Genomic DNA, 22660 nt, shown 5'->3' on the forward strand with positions numbered 1-22660 from the left:
TGGTCTAGAATATGCAGTAGATATTGTATATGGCTCAGAATTCTAAAATATTTACTGTCTTGTCCTTTAAAGAAAAATTTGCTGACTCCTGATAGATGACTTAAATAAAGTGGGCACAATAAAACAATTCAGGCACACAATTAACTGCTTTTTATTTTGGTTTTATTAAAAATTCTTATTACCTGAAACTAATAAAAAAATTAAAAAGCCAGAAGAGGGCATCTTGGCAAGATAGAAAAAGCCCTAGATGAGGAGGTAGAAACTTGGATCTTTTCCCAGTTTTGTCTCAAACTCACTTTGTGGCTTTGAGTCATCTCTGAGTCTCAAGTTACTCACAGTGAAAAGAAGACTGAAGTTTGCCTAACATAATAATGTACGAGGTCTGACAATTAAGTTTGCGAACTCATCCTAGAAGAAGTGCTGCTTACCTCATTGCTGAATATCTCTATGGTCACCTTTGAAGTACTCCTCTTGGGAAGCTATGTACCAATGCCAATGCCTAGTCCACCCTTCAAAGCAATTTTGGAACTTTTTCTGATGGAATAGCCATCAGAACTGTCATCGTATTACCTTTGATGTCCTGAATGTCATCAAAAGGTTTTCCTTTCAATATTTTCTTTATCTTCGGATAAAGAAGTTAATGGGGGCCAGATCAAGTGAATAGGGAGGGTGTTCCAATACCGTTATTTGTTTGCTGGCTAAAAACTCCCTCACAGACAGTGCGGTGTGAGCTGGTGCATTGTCGTGATGCAAGAGCCATGAATTATTGGCAAAAAGTTCCGGTCGTTTTCCGTCTTTTTCATGCAGCTTTTTCAGCACTTCCAAATAGTAAACTTGATTAACTGTCCAGTCGGTACAAATTCATAATGTATAAGCCCTTTGATATCAAAAAAGGTTCGCGGGAGGGGGGGGTCCACAGTGTGAGGGATATAAATGATAAACGTCTAAGCATTACTTTCTCTTGTGCACCTGAAACTAATTTAAAAAAAAAAAAAAGGTTCGCAACATCATTGCAACAAGTTTGGGAACTTAATTATCAGACCTTGTATGTTATAGCTAGGGCTGCTGTAACCAAGTATCACAATCTGGTAGCTTAAATGACAGAAATTTCTTTTCTCACAACTCTGGAGGCCAGAAGACCCAGATTAAGGTGTTGCCAGGGTTTGCTCTTTCTGAGGGTTGTGAGGAAAGGATTTGTTTCAGGCCTCTTTCTTTGGCTTATCAATGGCTGTACTCTCCCAATGTCTCTTCACAGAGCCTTCTCTCTGTAATGTGTCTCTGTGCCCATATTTCCGTTTTTTATAGACACCAGTCATGCTGGATGAGGCCCCACCCTAACAACTTCACGTTAACTTAATTATTTCTCTAAATACCCTGTCTCCAAACAAGGGCACATTCTGAGGTACCGGGGGATTAGGACTTCAACATATAAAGTTTGAGGGTGGGGCCACAATCCAACTGAGAATACTTAACATTATCAAGGGGCTGTGAGAATCAGATGAAGTAACTATGAAAGCCCTTTGCAGAAGGTTCTCTGCAAACTCAAATTTTAAAATATCATTAAGAACATTATAAGAAAATGGCATTCAAGCAGCAATTTGGTGGGAAAACACTGACTGAAGAGCTAGAAGTTCCAGGACTCAGCTTGAGTTATAAAGTGAATTCTGGTCAAGTCCTGTAGCTGGTTCCCCCGTTTCCACTGTTTGGATCATGAGATTAGGCTCATGGTTTCTACTATGATTTTAGTTCTAATATTCTGTTGGTTCTAGTTTCATTGTTTTAAAATAACATTCTGATTATAAGAAGTGAACATTCATTACAGAATAATTGGAACATACCTAAAGGCATAAGGAAAAAAAAAATAAAGTGTAGTGTTGTAACTCAGTAAGAACTTCAGTGTTAACATTTTGGTATTTTTCCCCAAATATGTAGAGAGGGATGTTATATATAATGATATATATGTCATATAGTGTGTGTGTGTGTGTGTATATATATATATATATATGCACATATATATTACTCATTATGCACATATTCTTTTTATACATTGGAGCTCATAGTCTCTATACAATTCTGTAACTGGCTTTTTTCACCTGACATTATGAGATTATTCCTACATCATTAAAATTCTTCAAATATACAAAAAATTATTAAAAATTACAAAACCTCTTTTGTCTATTTAAATAGTTTTTTATATTACTATTTTAATAAAGTTATTTACCTTTCGTACCCATAAAATGGTATTTTATATAACAAATTTTGTTATGCCTCTTGTGTTACTAACAGACTTAACCTTTTAACTGAGGATGGCCCTTATTTCCTATTTCACATTTTTAAAAAATACTCTTATATGCTCCGTTATATGAACCCGGTATATGAACATTATGAGACATAAATTATTTCAAAGTGACCTTTTATATTGGAAAATTTGCTTAAATTTTTATGTGCTGGTTTAGGTTAACTATGTTTGTAATTTTATAAAGACACAGTACAGATTAAATGAAAACCTTGGTTTATTAGTGGAGTGTTAACAGGACCTAAAGTAAAGAACTTAGGAAAGAGCTTAGGCTGTGGTAGAAACACATGACAGGATTGCCAGGAGACCTCTCAGAAGTGATCTGCTATGTTACAATATGATTTTAGAGATAAATAAGTGATAAGATAGGTACCTTTGTGCCACCCAGAAACAGCCAACTGAAACATTAATATATAACTTGGGGATTATAACATATTGAGAAAGTACGTAAAAAAGAGAAAGAATGATGACTGATAAACGCAGACCTAATAAGCCTGGTGGATTATTCCTGGAATCTGGAAAAAGAGCTAGAAATTAAGAATCTATTAGTGCTCAACTCCTGCCACTTTTCTAAAGAAAGACTATGTTTAGCAGATATAATTACTTTGTTTTGCAAAAAAGATATAAGCTGGGAATCAAAGAAATAAATATTTATGACTCCTCGGAGGCAGGGCCCAACTTCAGTGAGTCCAGGATAACTGACCCGGCTTTCCTACCAACTAAATGAGAGCGCAGGTCATCCAACCCTCACAGCCTTACTTCAATGCTCACTGAGAAACTCCTATTTCTAATTCAGCCTATCAGCTAAATTAGATCAGGAAGAGGTGGCAATTGTATTCCTGACACTAGAAGTTGAAAAATTAATTTTTAAAATGTAAATGTATATAGGTGGATATCTTGCAGTCTGAGCCTAGGATGGTGACAGAAATATAGATTTAACATTAAAAGTGAGACCACAGCTTCCAAACAAATGTGACTAGATGGTATTACAGGTATGATGTAATACTGATTCCAACCCCCGGAGAAGGCTGGAGCCTTTCCAGTCTACCAGCAAAGTTCATTTGCCTTGGTGTGCCACACAAATATTATAGTTTTCTAGGTTTGCTGATGTAAAAAGTGTTGGAGAGCACAGAGTTAGGACATGATCCTATGGGAATGCTACCTGTGTCACCTGTCTTAACACATCCAGTTGTAGTCATTATATTACTCTATCACACACAACTGCTAAATTCCAGTTTTGATGAAATTATAAGCTTTTCTTCATGAATAATGAGCAAAACTGTCTTTATAACCCATCACTAAAAATTTTAAAAAATTATGGCAATATACACATAAAATTTAACCATCTTAGCCATTTTAAAATGTACAGTTCAGTAGCATTAGTACATGCGTACTGTACTATAATTACCACCATCCATCCACAGAACTCTTTTCATCTTGCGTAACTGAAACTGTGTACCCATTAAACAGTAACTCGCCGTTCCCCCTGGTGCCTGGCAACCATCATTCTACTTTCTGCCTCTGTGAATCTGACTACCCTAGGTATATACTGTCTACTTTTATTTTTCTTTTGTCCTAAGGGAAAGTGTTACTGAGTGGTGAAATGACTAACTTAGGCAAAAGAATGTAGTAAGAAAGGAAAAAAGTCTATAGAACATATGTATTATATATCTTATTCTTGAATAATGAAAAGGAGCACAAAGTAGAAAATATATTGTGACTATTATACTTTCTCTTCCTTGGAATTTCTCACTCTCTAACTCTCATTGTCAGCTGTCCAAATCCTAGCTAGTCTTCAAGGTCAACCTCAAATACTTTCTTGTTCTGGGAGCGGATCAATGTCACAGCATCTATCGTAGCAGTTTGTATTTCCTTTAAAGCAGTCTACCAATTTCATCTTACATTACTGTTGTTTGCTTATCCTTGATCCAGAGGGGAAGCATCTTTAAAGCTGACTTAATGATTAGATATTGTATAACGTTTAACTCAGGTTCTTGCATATAGTTAGTACGCACTTGTTGAATTGGATTTTTCAGCCTCCATTAGCAAATATTTATTGAGTATCTGCTGTGTTCATGTGCTGGGCAGGGCAACAGGAACACAGCTTCTTTCCTTCAAGCATTAACATTCTATGGTTCCATCTAGTCTTTGTTGGCATGTTAAATGCCTGCGAAACAACCCTGCCACATGTGTGAGTTCAATGGCCAGAGCTTTGATATAAAATGCACCTTTTGGGGTTATGTTCATGTATAAATATCACATGAGCACTGTAAAACATTCATGTGAATATAAACGCACGTAAAGAAAAATTTCTCAAGCTCTTACTCCTCCTTCTCCTCTATATCACAGCTCTATCTCCACTCCACTGCCTAGTTAACAGTAGTTTTGTGCTTTCCTCATATTTTTAATGCATATATAAGCACGCATCCATCCCTCCACCCATTATGAAATTTAATATCAGGGAAAAATACAAATAGCAAATAATTTCAGCCAAAGGATCTAGAAATAAATTAGAAATGTTTCCATTTTAGCTATAAAACCATGAGATTATAAAATGACTAGATCTTATTTTCAAATATTTGATCATAAATTCCTTATTAATAGTATCAGAGAAGATGTAAAAAATATTATTATGGAAAGTTGAAAATATTCAAAATAATAACTGTAAAAATTATGATGCTTTAAGAGAATCATAGCACGTTAGTATAAAAGAAGTCCAGACCTAATTTCATATCATTTTTCTTCTAATTATACAGATTAAGAACTAGCTCGAGCATTTAAATGACTTGCCCCAGCTGACCCAGTCAGTTCACATTTTCTGCATTATTAGTACATAGTCTTGACTTGACTGGTTTACAGTATTACCTCTCAGTTTTCATTAGAACATGGGTGAACTCATAATCTGAAAAATTTTCTCTTATTGTAAAAAAGCAGTTTATAATAGGAACCCCCAAAATATAGATATACACAAAGATGTCTTATAAAAACCACCCAATGAATATATTTTGAATCTTCTTAATTTTATTCTCACTGCACAACCTTATCTTGAAGTACTGGAGAGATCTCGCTATTATTTATATACTGGTTAGAGTCAGGATTTCAGGATATCAGAATCAGATTACCAAGCTAAAGTCAGAAATGCGGCATGACAGGGCCAGGAGGAATAGTTAGTTCATTGCTTAGAACAGAGAAGGGTCAGAAAAGCAGATCACAGAGAATGATAAGCTTTAAGTCTTTGGTTGTATCTTGTGGTTTTTATCTGACTTTATGTTTCCCATTATCATCAACATATTCTGTGTGCTCTCTTCCTGTAGATTATAACAGACATATTATAGTGTTTGCCATAATCTCAGCTCGCTTTCCTACGAAAACTTGCCTAGCCATGGTCCTTCTCAATAAATAGCCCTAAGGCAGCCTTATTTGGTACCATGTGACCCCGGCTCACTACAATAAGGACAACCATTCAGTAGGTTGGCCAATAACCTTAATAAGTCTTGCCACAAAGGGGTATCACCCAAGAAAGATGAGTTGCGCCAATTAGATTTACACTTCTGGAAAATACAGGGAGAACTAAGTCATAAGAGAATAGATGAGGGAAGGATGCACTGAAAAAGGTCTGAAGACAAGGAGCCTTGAGCAAGTTAATGAGGAAGTGGAAACTGAGTGAGCAGAAGGCAGGAGAGAAACAAACAGAAGCTAATGTACCACTAGAGGAAAAGCTGCAGAAATTCACATAGCTGCCTTAGATCAGGGCCGGCCAATCTAGGCTTCCTGTTTTCTCCATTCTGTCAGCTCAGTCTCCATTACTGCCACATAGATCCTTGAAATAATCCCTTATTTCATCTAGCGTGTAACTCTCTGTCACTTCTTTTTTTAAAGGTTGAACTGTGTAATCTCCTCATTGATCTTGAGTAGCGTTACCTGAATGTATAATGAAATAGCTTAGATCAGAAGCTCCCATACTTGACCAATTATTATAATCATCTAGGGAGTTAAAAAAAATTAAGATTCTGGGACTCACTGAATCAGAATATCACAGAGAAAATCTTTCTGATTTTGAGTATCTTACATTCAGATGGTAAAAATCAGGTTTCTTGTGAGAAATTCAAAGCATGCATGGGAAACCACGTTGAGGTACAGAGAAATAGTTAATACTATCACTCCTACTTTGATTCTGTTTCCTTTTTATTGTTATTCTTACTATTTGTTAAAACATTTTCAAATTCTTCTAATTTCTTTTTTAATTCTTCTAATTTCTTGTTCTTTGACTACTGTCCATGCACATAGTACATTTCTACCTAATAAGCATTTCATTTAATTTAGCATGATTGGTTTTATACTTTATGAGGAAACCCTTAGAACAAAATGTACTATTTTACAAATGTAAGAGGGCAGGTGATATTTTGCATCTTTTTTATTCTTATATAAATTAAAGAATTCTACAGAATGACCTTCTGATTCCTCTGTAACTAGTCCCTGGAGACTGGAGAAGGTAAATGCTAGATTAAGGCTAATTTCTGGGCAAGTCCAATATGTTAACTAGAAATATAAAACCCAACTCTCAGTTGTGAAGATAGATTACATACGCATATATATTTACATCCAGAAAAGGGATGAATACAGCTATTTCCAGGCTCTTCCACTAAGCTATTAAAATTAGTTTAAAACCAGTATGAATGAGAGGAAAGAAATTTAAGTAAAATGTATTTACTGAAAATCAGAGAAATTAAAATTCTAAATTTCTTTTTGTACTTACAAAGAGTGTTGGTTTGGGTATAAATATATTGTCTTCATGTTCTCTGGGCCCATTCAAAGTCTTTGATTTCTGATTTTCTGTTACATTTTTGGGTTCTGTTTTAGAAAGAAGTAACCTGTCCTCAGAATGCTTATTGCGCATATTAGTGACAATCTGTTTCATTGCTGCCAATTCCTGTTGATGTATGAAAAAAAAGAAAATGGCATGTATAATTTTAGCAAGTAGATAATGATGGATGTTAAAACATTTATTTTTGTTCTTGAAGTAGAAGAGACATTTGAAGCAATTATACGATATAAATGAGGAAAGTGGTAAAAAAACATTAATTAACAGTGACCTATGTGACTCTCATAGTTATTAAGTTTTTGTACGATAAATGATACATATGTCAATCCACAGTCTAATGGTTCCCGAAGTTTCCTGCACATTGGCATCAGTTGTGGAGCTTCAAAAACTATTGATGCCTCCCTCCCCAGTCGCCCCCCGGGATTGTGGGATAATTTTAGAAGATCCCCAAGTGATTCTAAGGGACAAATGTGGGAACCATTGGCATAGTTACTTTCCACTATAATTTTTCTACATGTTTGTCGAGTAGATTATTTAGGCATTTAACTTTTTATTTTCTACCTCATAAACTATCCCATCTCCTTTTGAAGTCTTATGTGATGATGGTAGAGAATAAAAAAGTCCAAATTTTTTTTTATTACTTACTAATCAGCAGTTCAAACAGTAAGTTTAATATAGCTTCAGGATTTCTTTAACCATGCTATTCTTTCACAAATGAAAACCACAGTTGGCTTTATCCAGTTACTGTTTGAACTAAGAATTATTATGTTGAATGTCTTGAAGGATTCAGATAAAAATTTTCACTCATTCCCTCTTTGAAGTCTATTTTGTCTTTTATTTTTCCTCCATAGTCAAACCTTTAGCACCTAACGCTACTTAGAAGATATTTATGATTAATCACTAAATTGCTTCAACCAAACACAAACATGTGCAGAGGACAAATGTCTCCTTTAGTTTATTTTCTGTAGAACAGTGGTAGGCTGTGTTGGATGTATTTTCTTCCTATTATTTTATTTCATCTTCATGCCAAAACACAGTTATGGCGATAGAAAGATGTTCTGCTTCCTTCTACTAGTCTGTTTATAGACATCAGCTCTATGTCAGAGCAAGTTTCTACAGGCCCCCTTTTTTTTTCTGGCTGTCATTAGTTCTATTTAGAATCATCTAGCTTGAGTGGGTATTTTAAAACAGCTATTGAGTTTAAGCCACAGAGCTTAATAAATCTTATGGCCAAGAGTGGAATTGGAAGAAAGGGTACCAGAATCCTCTTTTTCCCTCCTGCAGTACTGGGGTTGGCTAGGCCAATGCAGAGGAGAACGGCTAGACCTCAGATGCTGCCAATCTCATATACTATTCTTTGAACTTTTTGAAGGCTCTTTGCTTTCAAGATTGTTATTTCATGTATACACTTCCCTACAGTGAAGTATACAATCACTTATTTAATGTTAAACATGTTTGGTGTTATGTATGGAAGCTCACAGCAATTCTACTCACCACAATAGGTAGAAGGGAAAGGGGAGATGACAGTCTCTCAGTCTATCAAAAGAAAACTTTCTACCTGGAAGAACCTCTTTTTACTAGCCATAACTTTTGTATCTTGGTATAAGGATTTAAAAAAATAGGAAAAAAATGTTCACTGATAGTATTAAACAATGTTAGCATGGTTTCTGAAATCCAGGTAAGAACATTTTAAAAGCAACAAAATTCTGTACAATTCCCATTAGGATAATACAGCTACAATGCATACGAAAATAAGATGTAGAACAATTTTGTTCAGTTTTATTGTTCGGTCATATAGATGATCCCTTTTATGTCAATGGTAAATTTGAGCAAAGAAAATTCCACTTTAACATCAAATAGTATCTAAAATACCATCACATACTGAACACACAGAAAACAAGCACATGTAGTTGGAAATATTTTAGTAGTAGAAGTCAAAGACACATCTATTCTTGACTCTACCGTATTTCCCCGAAAATAAGACCAGGTCTTGTATTAATTTTTGCTCCAAAAGACGCATTAGGGCTTATTTTCAGGGGATGTCTCATTTTTTCACATACAACAATTTACATTTATTCAAATACAGTCATGTCATCTTCTTCTGGAACATCGTCATAACTATCCAAACCCTGTTTCAGCTTGAATTTCTTGCGACTCCATTTCCTGTAGAACCATTGGCCCCCATCTCTCATGTCCAGCAATAGAGCTCTCCTTAAATGAGCACTTCCTGTCCATGTAGCCTGCTCGTAGTGCATTGGCAACACAGCTGTCAGTGATTTTATCCCCTGAATTCTTTACCCAAGTCACGACCACTTGCAGGCTAGGCTTCACAAAGTTTCCACGCTGATTTCTCTCCATTCTATTTTCAATGTAGTCATTGATTTCCATGTGCAAATGGTCTTTGAATGGCTTGTTTATTGCAATATCAAGAGTCTGGAGATAGGCAGTCATTCCTGCGGGAATCATTATTTGATCTATTCTTCTCTCTGCAAGGAAGTTCTTCATGTCTTTAGCGCAGTGAGTGCTCGCTGAGTCTCAGACTAACAGACCTCTTTGGCCACCTTGCAAAACAAGTGGCAGCATTAAATCGACCCACTTCCTTATAACTGCTTGCGTGCACCAGGCTTTTTCGGTTTCAAGAACATAAATGCTTGAAACACATTCAACCTTATCTTTCTTGACTTTAGTGATGATTAGAGGTGGAGCTTTCTTTCCATTCAGACAAATTGCCAAAATACAGGAAACATGTACACTTTCCTAACCAGTGGTGGGAATGTAGATTGACGAGGCACCCCTCTGATCAGTTGTCGTTTGAGATCTTTGGCCCATAAACACTGCAGTTTCATCCACAGCAATCAGGTTGGAGCGTCGGTATTTAGAAAAGTCGATGCCATCAACAAAGGATTTGAATGCAAGTGCACATTTAATAACTTCAGTATCTTCCAGCTTGAACAGTATTGTCAATCTTAGAGACAGTTCACATCGCCGAAGGAAGCCAGCCAGCCAGTGTTGTGATGCTTTGAATTCTTTGGGGGATATTTCTAACTGTGGTGCCATTGCAAGTGTAAATGTTTGAATATCAGCTCTGCGCGCAATCTCCTGTCAGCAATCCATTCACAGATGATGTCTTCCAGCTCAGGAAATAATGGTTGCCGACCTGATCCACACTTGTGCTTCTTAGAATTTCCCTCGTCCACCTGTTGACTGAAATTATCGTACTCTGCTCGCCATTTTTGGACTATTTGGAGATCCAACTTCTTCTCTTTGAAGAAAGCCGTAAGATTCTTGCCCCAGGAGTCCTCCACGACTCCTTTCTTGTACTCGAAGGAATAGCTCTTTCTTTTTGCACTCATCTTGTCTGGGGGTCAAAATATTATTCCCTTTAAATCTACCATTAAATCAAGTGTTCATTGAAGACTTACGAGACAGGAGTGGCAACAAAAATGATGACAGTTAAGAATGATGGTCCACACAAAAGCGACGAAAAATTGCAGGCAGCAAAATTCAGAAAACATTTATTTCACACGAGTGTATTTAGTATGTCCGTTACAACACATGACGTACTGAATTACGAAGATTCATGTTAGATACAACTACATCCATCTGTTATCAAGTGTGCACGTTATTCATGCGTTGTGTCTGTACTCCAATTGGTCATTCAGCATTAAGTCTCGAGTTCATCTGTTTACTTCTCCTCCAAAGGCACCTGATTGGTTATTTACAAATACTTAATTCATAATCATTTATTTTAAGTATTAATGCCAATAATATTATTTATTTATATTTAATTATATATTATTATTATTTTATAATTCAATACGTCCATAGTGTGTTGCACCAGACATATTAAATGCATCTGCCTGTCTGACGATCTTAAATGGGGCTTATATTTGGGGTAGGGCTTATGTTATGAGCATCCTGAAAAATCATGCTAGGGCTTATTTTCTGGTTAGGTCTTATTTTCAGGGAAATATGGTATTATTAACTGTGTAAACTTAGGCCTAATCTACTCTGGTTCAATGAGCTTCAGTTGCTTAATTGATAAAATGCATACTTGGGTTACCTTTTTGGATTTTGCCAGTCGGATAAGTGTTTGGGTATATTTATTTTGCATTTCTTCCATTGTGAGGTTGAGCAACTTTTCATATATATATAAAGGTATTTCCTTTTCTGTTGATATCCTTGACCCATTTTTTCTACTAGGTGATTGGTCATTTTCTTATATATTTCAAGGAGCTCTTTGTATGTTAGAGATATTAGCTCGTGGTAATATGAGTGGCAGTTTTTCTCCATTAATTTTTATTTGACATTGTTTAAACTTTTTTTTGCTATCCACTTCCTGCTTCTGATGTAACTGATTATGTCAATCTTTAATTTTATGGCCTTCTCCATGGTTTCTTCTTCCGCTTTCCTTGTTACTTTAATGATTTCTTTTTCTCTTCTTTTTCAAACAATTAGATCTTTGATTTGCTTGAAGTTTATCCTGGCTTATGGTGATAGGTGTGATTCAACATATTTTCCTCCATGGCTGTTCTGTAATAACATTACGTACTACAGAGATAACTTCTTCCTCAACAAATTTGAGATGCTATCTTTATCATATGCTAAACATCCAAAAGTGTATGATTTATTTCTGGATTAAACTGTATTCTAATGGTCTGTTTATTCGTGTACCCATGTCATACTGTTTCAGTGTTTAATGAGGGAGGTATTTTTCGGCTATATTCTTAGCAATAGGGGTGGGGTGGGATTATGCTGTGTGTGTACATATAAAACTTAGGAAGAACTTACAGTGTTGGGTATTCCTAATTGAAAATATTTTAATATAGTTGTCACCTACATTTTTGGCATAAATTGTCCTGCCCTAATTGCCCTAATGAAATAGTTGTGAGTCACAAGATCCTAATTCACAAATTGACAGAACAAAGAAAAATAAACCAATATAAGATAAGAATTAGAAAACTTATTTGTCACTACAAAATGGAATCTTTTGGTAAGATGAAGTCTTCTTGAAATTTGGTTTGTTCCTAACCTGGTTCAGTTCTACTATGTTCTTGTCTGGCTCCTGACCGCTGGTTCCATCTCCTACTTTAAATTCTGCTCCTATTGTTTGGACTTGATTTTTTTTTTTTGTATTTATTTATTTATTGTATTAAATTTATTGGGGTGACATTGGTTAGTAAAATTACATAGGTTTCAAGTGTACAGCTCTATAATACATTATCTATCGCATTGTGTATTCACAACACAGGGTCAGTTCTCCTTCCATCCCCATATATTTGACCCCCTTTATCCTTTTTTACCATTCCCTCTCCCCTTACCCTCTGGTCACCACTAAGCTGTTGTATAGAGTTTGTGTTTGTCTTCCTTGTTTGTTGCTTTCAGTTTTGTATCTCACACATGAGTGAAATCATATGGTTCTCAACTTTTTCTGACTTATTTCGCTTAGCATAATAATCTCAAGACCCATCTATGTTGTCGAAAACGGCAGTATTTCATCTTTCCTTACGGCAGAGTGGTATTCCATTGTGTGTATGTACCACATCTTCTGTATCCAATCAGCTATTGAAGGACACTTGGGTTGGATCCACGTCTTGGCCACTGTGAATAATGCTGCAATGAACATGGGGTACATATATCTTTCTGTATAAATGTTGTCAGATTTTTTTGGTAGATACCCAGAAGAGGGATTGCTGGGTCATATGGTAATTCTATTCTCAATTTTTTGAGGAAGCTCCATACTGTTTCTTATAGTGGTTAAACCAACTTACATCCCCACCGAGTGTATGAGGGTTCCTTTTTCACCACAGCCTCTTCAATGCTTGTCATTACTTGTCTTGTTGATAATAGTCATTCTACCAGGTACGAGGTGGTAGCTCATTGTGGTTTTGATTTGCATTTCCCTAATAGCTAGTGAAGTTGAGCATTTTTCATATATCTGTTGGCCATTTGTATGTCTGTCACCATGTACCTAAATTAACTCAAAATGAATCAAAGACCTGAACATAAGACCTGAAACAATAAACTACATAGAAGAAAGCATAGGTACTAAACTTATGGACCTGGGGTTCAGAGAGAATTTTATGAATTTGACCTCAAAAGCAAGGGAAAGCAAAAATAAATGAATGGGTCTCTATCAAACTAAAAAGCTTCTGCACAGCAATAGAAACCATCAACAAAACAAAGAGGCAAACAACAGAATGGGAGAAGATATTTGTAAACAAAACCTCTGATAAGGCACTAATATCCAAACTATATAAGGAACTCATAAAACAACAAAAAAACCCAAACAATCCAATTAAAAAATGGGCAGAGGACCCGAAGAGACATTGCTCCCAAGTGGACTTGACTTTTGCAATTTCATTTTCCTAGCTTTTCATTGTTTGCCTCTCTTGTGTAACTGTCCTTTTTCTGATTCATCAATAGGCTTATTTGTGGTATTGTCTAATGATTTATAAACACTTTTCATTGCAGAGCCGAGAGTATGATTAAATTCACAGAAAAGGAACCTCTGATGTTCAAAGGAGAATGTTTCAAGTACCAAGTTCAACTGTCTTCTTTTTCTTACATTGCATCTATTGCTCAAAACCATGCCATTTACTCTGGTTCCTATTTCAACCCTGAGTTTTCTAGAGAGTTATTTCCTTTTCTTCAAGTCCTGCCTTTTTTTCCTTCATTGATGGAAACAATATATGCCTTTTAAAAAATATTACCTAAGATTATCTAGCTTTTTAATCATGTTTGCTGGAATCAATCTTGAACTGTTTTTAAGAATGATGCACAGTTGTTACTCTGAAATTTCTTTTTATAGTACATCTTGGCAAGCTCCATTATTTCTTGCATCTCTCTGTTTCTCTGTTTCCTTCTTTTATTTACTTGATGGCACATGATCTAGTAAGTTTCCGAGAGGGTGTTGCAGAAGAAAAAGTATTGTGCTTTCCTTCAGAACTTTGATGGTATTACCTGCCTGTCTTCTAAAATCAAATTTCTGAAAACTATAATACCAAGCTGATTCTTATTTCTTTGTCCGTATTTTCTTTCTCTATGGAATCTTCTACATTGTTTAGCTATTCCTTGTTAATTTCCATCTTTTTACCTTTTTTTCTAAGTTTTAGGAGAGTTCATTGACTTTTCCTCATATCCTTCTATTGGCATTTTTACTTACTTATAACTTTATGATTTTGATTTCAGCAAATTTAAAAAATATCACAAGGGCAGACAGGTGGCTCAATTGGTTAGAGCGCAAGCTCTGGGCAATGGTGCTGCTGGCTCGATTCTCCCATAGACCGGCAAGCTGCGCCCTCCACAACTAGAATGAAGTCAGCGAGCTGCTGCTCAACTCCTGGGTGGCCAGATGGCTCAGTTGGTTGGAGGGCGCAGGCTCTCAACCACAAGTTTGTCGGACTCCTCGACTCCCGCAAGGGATGGTGGGCTGCGCCCCCACCAAGATTGAAAGGACAACAACTTGACTTGGAAAAGCCCCAGATGTACACAGTCTTTCCCAATACGGTCCTGTTCCCTTTCCCCAATAAAATCTTTAAAAAAAAAATCACAAACATTTTTTGTTCACTGTTTCTTATTTTATGAAAATACTACTTTCTCAAATGTTTCTGAAGAAACTAGTTACAATACTAAGTTTTTTTCTGCTCCAGAATTTTGTTGTTTGTTTACTCTGGGGTGAGGGTTCAGTTCTGTTTATTGAGATTTTCTCTTTTGTTCCATTAATTTTCTTCTAGTTTCTGATGGTCTTTGGTTGTGTGTTCCAACTTATGAATGAAAGAGAGTAAATGTTTTCTTTCTGCTGTTATGGGCCATTCATTTGAATGAGAGAGTTGAGTACAATATCTGTACATGTGGATAAGAAAATTTGTCTAGCAGACTTCACTCTAGAGTCCCCAGGTAGAAAGTAGGCTCTCTTCTCCAAAATGACAAAATGGACGCTCCACGTCCTAATCTGGAGTCTATTCATTTTGACAGTTCCAACCTACTCCTAGCAAATCTTCCATTAATTTATTCAAAATATATATTTAAATTCTTGTGTTTTTTTTTTTTTAAATTATAGAAGCATTACTTGTTCACTGTAAAATTCAAATACTGGAAAAGCACCATGCCTCAGTCCTCTTTTTCCTTTTACCATTTTGAGACCCTTAAATTCTATTCCATAAAGTCTGATTTAAAATATGTATTAATTCTAACATGCTTTTATACTCATTTTTAAAAAGCTAATAGTATGGATGTTGTAATTCTAGTATATCCAATACATAAGAAAATTACAGTCAAGAATGAATGAACCATTCATGAAAATTAATAAATGCAGTAATACATCTGATCATATAATTGAAACTTAGCATAAAACTGAAACAAAACAATAATAACCACATTGCAGTACAATAATTACTCTTGGAAATGGAATAGTGGCAAGAAAATTCTTATGAAATTTCCAGATGATGATGATGATGATAATGATTGTTACTGTACAAATAATCTCTATGAAAGTGAGATACTGCTTTCTTGAATCCAAAAGCGCATATCTTGGCCATTTAATATAAACTATTTGCATGGAGTGGTGGCATATTAAAACAGCTCAACTGCAGAGCAGCTGCTTAACAGTATTGCATAGTTCATGCCAATAAATTGCTGAAAGTTGTAAACTCTGCAAAGATGTTGGCAAGGGGACACATAGATGGCATTTCTTGATGAAAATAGCTCTGACAAGTATAATGCAAACTATGTTCTCCACTGGAGGTTAAATGTAAGTGCTTTTACATAGGAATAACAAAGTATCATGACTAACAGGTCAGATAATTCTGTGCATCATTTCTACTTAAGATAAATCCAAGGTAAAAACTAACTTCGTTTAAAACCATACCTACAATATTTAAACTTTATCTAAAAGGGTATTTAAAAAACATTTTATTATGGCAATTTTCAAAGATACAAAGAGAAGAGAGCTTAGCACATCAAGCCTTCAGTTTCTATTGCCCACCTTGATCAATTATCAACATTTTTTGCAATGTTGTTTTTAAAAACAGTTTTATTGAGATATAATTCACACATCACACAGTCACCCACTTAAAGAGTATAAATAATGGTCTTTAGTATATTCACGGACATGTGCAACCATTACTGTTGTCAATTTTTAAACATTTATCACCTCCAAAAGAAATCCTGACTCCTCTAGCTATCACTCCTCTATCCCACCATGCCCCCAACTTCCAAGTCCTAAGCAATCTCTAATTGACTTTCTGTCTCTGTAGATTTCCCTGCTGTAGACACTTCATATGAATGGAAGCATATAATATGTGGTCTTTTGTGACCGGCTCCTTTCACTTTGCATACTTTTTTTCAAGGTTTATCCATGTTATAGCATTTATTAGTACTTCATTCCTTTTTATGGCTGAATAATATTCTATTGTACGGCTGTACCACATTTTGTTTACCCATTCATCAGCTTACGGACAGTTGGGTTGTTTCCATCTTTTGGCTACTGTGAATAGTGTTGCTATAAACATTCACGCACAAGTTTTTGTGGTGGACACATTTTAATTTCTCTTGGCTATACACCTCAGAGTGGAATTGCTGGGTCATAGTAACTATGTTTAATTGTTTGAGGAACTGCCAGATTGTTTTGTCAACACTGTTTTATCTATTTCCTTGCCAGTTTTGGGGAAAATATTTTGAAGCAGATTTCAGACCTCAGGTCATTTTACTTGTAAAGGCTTCAGTAGAGATTTTTAACAGATGAAGATTAAAAAAAGAAACACACACCAAAATGTTAATATCATTAGCACATCTAACACAATTAATAGTTTAAAAGAAAATGCAAATTTAATTCGTAGTCATCCATTCTATACTGAGTGTTCAGTAAGAATTTTAAATTATCAAATCAAATTTTAGCACCGTTTAATGTATGATTTTTGATGACGTTAAAATACATCTTCAGTGTCAATGCACTAAACTCTAAATACTAGACAAAACAGATGTGCATGGCAAAATTGTTAAAGAATAGCATAAGTATCTACAACCGCAAACTGCTGTTTTCCACCATCCCGCAGTCTTCTATCTAAATACTTGCTCCCATTTGTAAGCTAACCTCATCCTAGGACTGTCTCTTAGCATCAAGAGGAGAATATAAAGTTTTTAGGTGTGGAGAGAGGAAGAGAAAGAACAAGAATTAACATTACTGAATATCTACTATGTACCAGGCTTTGTGTTAAGTATTTTACATAAAAATTCAATCCTCTCATAAATATCAAGGAGGTAGATATTACTTCAATTGTGAAGATGAAGAAAGTGAGGTTTAAAGAAATTTAGCCAAGGTCATTAGCTATTAAGAAGTAAAAGTAGGATTTAAATGCAGGTCTTTTAGGGTTCAGAGCTGTCATTTATACAACAACACATATGCCTTCTTTTAAGGCCTTTGGCACAAAAAATTTCATATTTAGAAGGGATCTTCAAGTTATTTAACACAGCCTCTGTATAAAACAAAGCAAAACAACAACAATAAGAAAACAAAACTACAAAATATGTCTCCTTATAACGTCTATCCTCAGATTTTAATTCCAACCCTTGGAGATATGGATTCATCACCTTGCTTGTTTTCCTCAGATTATCTGCTAGTATGAAAAGTTTGGGGCCTAGAACAGAACACAGAAAGAAGTCCTGGCCAGAGCAGAGCACAGCAGAGCAGAGCAGAATAAGGCCTATCTACTCCTAAGTCTAAAGCATTTCAGGTGACATAAACATTTTTGGAGCCACACGCTATCTATGACTGAAAGCTTAGTGAGAGCTCAAGTGTTTACATGAATGAGAGATAACTGTGCTGTCATAGCCTAGGGGACACAACTAATCACCTGAAACATTCTTTCCTGATCTTGGATGTTATCTTAAGGTCATTCTCAACAGTGATCCAGGTAGAGGAAGCTAGTATTAACATGCTCAGATAGGCCTCTGAGTTGAAATCTACTGCCAATGTTGACTTAAAACAGAAGTGTGGGCACCTGATTCTGTTCTGATTTGTATGGACCCTTCAGCTCACCTGATTACTGAACAGCACCATGGTCTGCTGGCTGCTGTGTCTTCTGGTTTGCATGTCCCCTGGTGCCTGGCTTTCCCTTCCGTAGGTGTTCATCTAGCTGCTGTCTGGTTTCTGGCCTCTGCTGTTTCAGTATCATCTGACAGTTTTTGATGCATATTCTTGCTGATGTGCATCATCAGCTTCAGACTCTAAACTCCACTCTCTGTTTTGAGCACTGATTTCCAGAGTGTGACCCACTCCCAGTGCCAATACTTTCTCCATGTTGTATTTCCAGCCTCCGCTCAGCATTGGCTCTTTGATATGTGATCAGTGACTTGGTACCTAACAGAATTATAACCATAATTATCTCTTATCATTGTCAATGTTCTCTCTTGGCCAGTACACGTTTCCAGAGACTTATTTTATAACTTGGCAATTTGTTTTGTGTGTCTCTTTATGTCCTACAATTGTTTGGTTTGTTATACTAACCAAACTGGTACTATACTAAGAGAGTCATAAAAACACAGGGATAGAAATGATAGCAGAAGTCATTTACTTACTTGTTCTTTACTAATAAAAAAACGTCAGAGAGGTGTACTACTTTGTAAAAGAAAAATACCAAATTTCTAAACTGTAGTGGAAAAATAAACACTTCATTAAAAATAAAAGAAGGAAAGAAAATGACAGGGGCAGCTGGTTAGCTCATTTGGTTAGAGTGCGGTGCTCTTAACAACAAGGTTGCCGGATGGATCCCTGCATGGGCCACTGTGAGCTGCGCCCTCCACAACGAGACTGAAACAACTACTTGACTTGGAGCTGACGTGTCCTAGAAAAACACACTTAAAATAAATAAAAGTTAAAAAACAAAAAGAAAAGAAAAAAGAAAATGACATGTCTATACAACACAAAATAGATGTGAAAATGTGATGTGGAAAAAGTTGAAAGGGCATATATACACAGGTAAAATATTTTTATGATGAGATAGCATATTGCTTCACACAAGACAGTTTTACTTGCAGGATACAACAAAGATATTTGTAATTTTAAGGAAGATGATGATAAGATTAAAGAAGAAGCAAACATACTTATGAAAATAAAAATAATTTGACCGACTTCTACTAAGTTCTGTGCAAGTCCACATAAATATAGAGATCCACAGAATACAATCTAAAAGAAATTCAAGTGTCTTATATGCAATTCAAAATTGAGGAGAGTTAACTGGCCACAGAATGGACAACTGAGACTTAGTTACTGCTGCTGTGAAATGGGTATAAGACCATCATGGGTCTCTTGTGAGGCTTAAGTGGAATATATGAAAATAAAAAGAACTATAAAGTAATATACAAATATTAAACATTATTATTATGAACTGAAAAATACTTATTTTGGGGAAAAGCTTAATGCCCTCTTAAATTCTACAAAGCATAAGCAAGAAGCCACCTCTCTCTTGCTGGTGGCTTAGAGAGATATTCTGGAGGGGTAATTTAAAACTTTTCTGTTCTGTGATTGCTTATTCCCAGGTATACTTGGTTAAAAGCAAACCATAACTGACCCTTATGTATGGTAGTATAACATAATTGATCTAAAAGTGTTTTTTAAATGTTTTGGAAGAAAAAAGTTATAAAAACTCATCAGGATATTATTATTACTGTTATATAATAGGTTTGGTTCTGTATATTTAAAGTATATGTAAAGTCAACATTTGCAATGAATATTTTTTGCCATATTTTTCTCCCTGAATTTCCTCAGACCTGAATGCACATACCTTTATATGAAAAAAATAAGCATTCTAAAACTTTATAGGGAAAGTATGACTTATCTTGTATGTGTGCTTTGGGTTTCACCATAGCAATCTTTCTTTAAAATACTCATTTACATTCAATCAAAAACAAACTTGAAGAGTACCACTATGATAAGAAATGTATGAATCTGAGAAATAATTACATCTTCACTGAAAGAAAAATTAACTTACTCATTCAGTGTTTTTCCCCGCAGTCATCCTGACTGTAAAAAACTACATAGATGTTTAAGAAAAACATGTAAAAAGGTATTCTTAAAAAAATTTCAAAACAGTTAAGTACGAACCAAAAAGAATGACACACATATAGAAAAATGTAATTTGTTTGCACTCTTTATGAAGTAGATTGCCTAAGGGGCACTTGTGATGCTGAAATGTTCCTGAAACTTTCCGAGAAATCACAAAGAACATAGGAGTTAGAATCCTGGAACATAAACATACCATGAAAAAATGATAATTATACTGTGACTTCACTTTTAAGAAAACTGGCTAACTACAGGGTTTGTTTTCTTTTTGTTAAGTGACATGCTCTGCAGTTAAGAGGCAAGTTACCTGGGACAGTAGGAGTTAGTCCACCAGTCACACAAGTGTGGGGCCTGGCACATTCTAGGTACTTAGTGAAGAGTGCTGGCTACGCCTGTGGGCCCTGAGAGAGATGACTGGCAGGAGAACTGAGGGCAAGGGTAGAAGAATCCCGGGTCTTAGGCAGATCTGACATTGATCATATATTCCACAAATATATATTACTACGTAGAGGGTTCATACCATGGAGGTTGCTGTGGGTATAGCTACCATGTCCAGGCAGGGTTTTAGGAGTAGATTTATTCTAGGCAAAGTTTTCAGAGATGACTTCCTATTGGCTACTTGCAGATAGTTCTCTACAATTGTCTTGGGTGTAGGAGAACTTCTGTCCTTTTTTAGTTGAAATATCAGTTATCAGAATGAATTTTACTTTTTGAGGGGGAGGTTATAAGGATATGTTAAAGGCTAGTTTCTAAAGCTTCCTATTTGCCTATTCTATTTGACAGCTTCCAGTGCAATTATTATTGAAGACTGGAAAGGACCATAATTAGTTTAACAAACATTCATGGAGAATTTTCCTCAAAACTATGACCCTGTATCTTTTTGCCATTATGTGGGAACTCCCTAAATTCTTACCACCGTATCACATACTTACTTGTACCTTAACATAATCTTCATTTCTACTTTTCAAAATGGAAAGGGTACCCCTCCTATCTAAAGTTAACTTTGCTCTGGATCTCCTTCTTTCTTCACACTTTTGCTCAACTGGTTATTATTTCTCTTTTGTACTTTCAGTGTCTCTCTATGGCTCCTTCCTATCACCATTTAAACTGGATACTCTCCAACTTTGGGAAAAAGCTCTTGGTCTCAGGCTCCCTCTCTGATCATCCTATTATTCATATATGTTATTCATATATCTTAAGGGCTATTTTTTCCTATGATTACTTCTCAATTTCTACTCATTCATCAATTCACAGTAATCTGTGTTAGCTCTACTGCAAGTCCTTCAGTATCTTGTTAAATCCAAATCACACTTCTGTTTTTATCTTTCTTTTACTTGGCCCTTTGATAGCCTATTCACTGCTGAATGGTTCTTTCTTGGCTTCACTGACTCGACTCTACTGATGTTCCTGCCATCTCTCTGGTCATTGCTCATTCTTCTTTGTGTGAGTGCTTTTTCCTCTGCCCAGCCCTTAAATGGTATTGCTCTCCAAAATTTTGTCCTGGGCCTTGTTATGTTCTGACTCTATATACTCTTACTAGTTCATTTAATCTAGTACTTTCTATATTCATGTAAAGCACTATCTTTATGCTGTGACCCTCAAGTCTCTACCTACTGATGAGTTCTCTTGCTTGGGCTCCAGAACCTACATTTTTTAAATGTTTTATTTTAGTACCATCAAAAACTCATGACACAAGCCAAAACTGTGGGCATTAGTTCTGATTTCTTCTCTCTTCATCATTCCCTAATTCAATCAATCGCCAAACCTCATAATTCTGTTTTCTAAATAGCTTTCAAATTGGTCTGTTTTTGTCAGATACCATCATCACCAATCCAGTTCAGGACACCCCCATCACTCAGTGAAATGTGAGAATAGCTTCCTAAATGGGGCTCTTACCACTGCCCTTAGTACAGTTGAAAAAGAAATTAGGAAAGGACTTTTTACATCAGCTTCTTAAAATTATGCTCAGTACTCTATTAGACATTTGGCTGATTAAAGGTAGTTTTCCTACTCTTGAAAGTTTATATTCTCCAGACACATGATGAAATATATAGAAAAGAAAATCAGAATTAGAGTTTCCAAAGATAAATATGAGTGGATAAAAATGGATGAAAAATGAAAGCCATTGAAGATTCCTGAGAGGTATAGTCAACAAGAAAGAATCCATTCGTGGGAATCACATATCTTGTACTCAAAACTGAATGTTTAATTTGAAGCCCTGCTACTATTATCTAAGAGTGAGATCCTATTACTTGATCTTTTCCTTTACCTCTTTTTAACTCAATTATTTAAAGTTTATATTTTAGATTTTTAAACCTATTAGTGAAGACATTTAAGGGTAAAGAAGATTATAATTCACTTGAACAAAACAAAAAAGTTATTCTGAGGCATCAAAAGTGAAAGAGGGAGAAAAAAAAAGAGATTATAACACCTGGATAAGATATTCGGCTCTGGGTTTTCTGGCTACTAAGACAAAAAGGAA

At 35.6% G+C, this 22660-nt stretch overlaps 1 protein-coding gene across 4 annotated transcripts in view; it reads right to left on the reverse strand.

The window, feature by feature from the left end:
• Positions 1-22660, reverse strand: part of PIBF1 (progesterone immunomodulatory binding factor 1) — a 181591-nt gene that overhangs the window by 8183 nt on the left and 150748 nt on the right. For 2 of the 4 annotated variants that reach the window (XR_013993252.1, XM_081047027.1), the window contains one exon: positions 7053-7226. The exons of the other annotated variants lie outside the window; for them this stretch is intronic. Coding sequence is in view for 1 of the 2 variants with exons in the window: in XM_081047027.1 (XP_080903153.1) it covers positions 7053-7226 (174 nt within the window). In the remaining variant the exon portion in view is untranslated. The remainder of the gene's footprint in view (positions 1-7052; positions 7227-22660) is intronic. 4 annotated transcript variants of the gene reach the window in all.

The sequence above is a fragment of the Rhinolophus hipposideros genome, assembly GCF_964194185.1.
Source record: "Rhinolophus hipposideros genome assembly, chromosome: 4".
In the NCBI taxonomy this organism is placed as follows: domain Eukaryota; kingdom Metazoa; phylum Chordata; class Mammalia; order Chiroptera; family Rhinolophidae; genus Rhinolophus; species Rhinolophus hipposideros.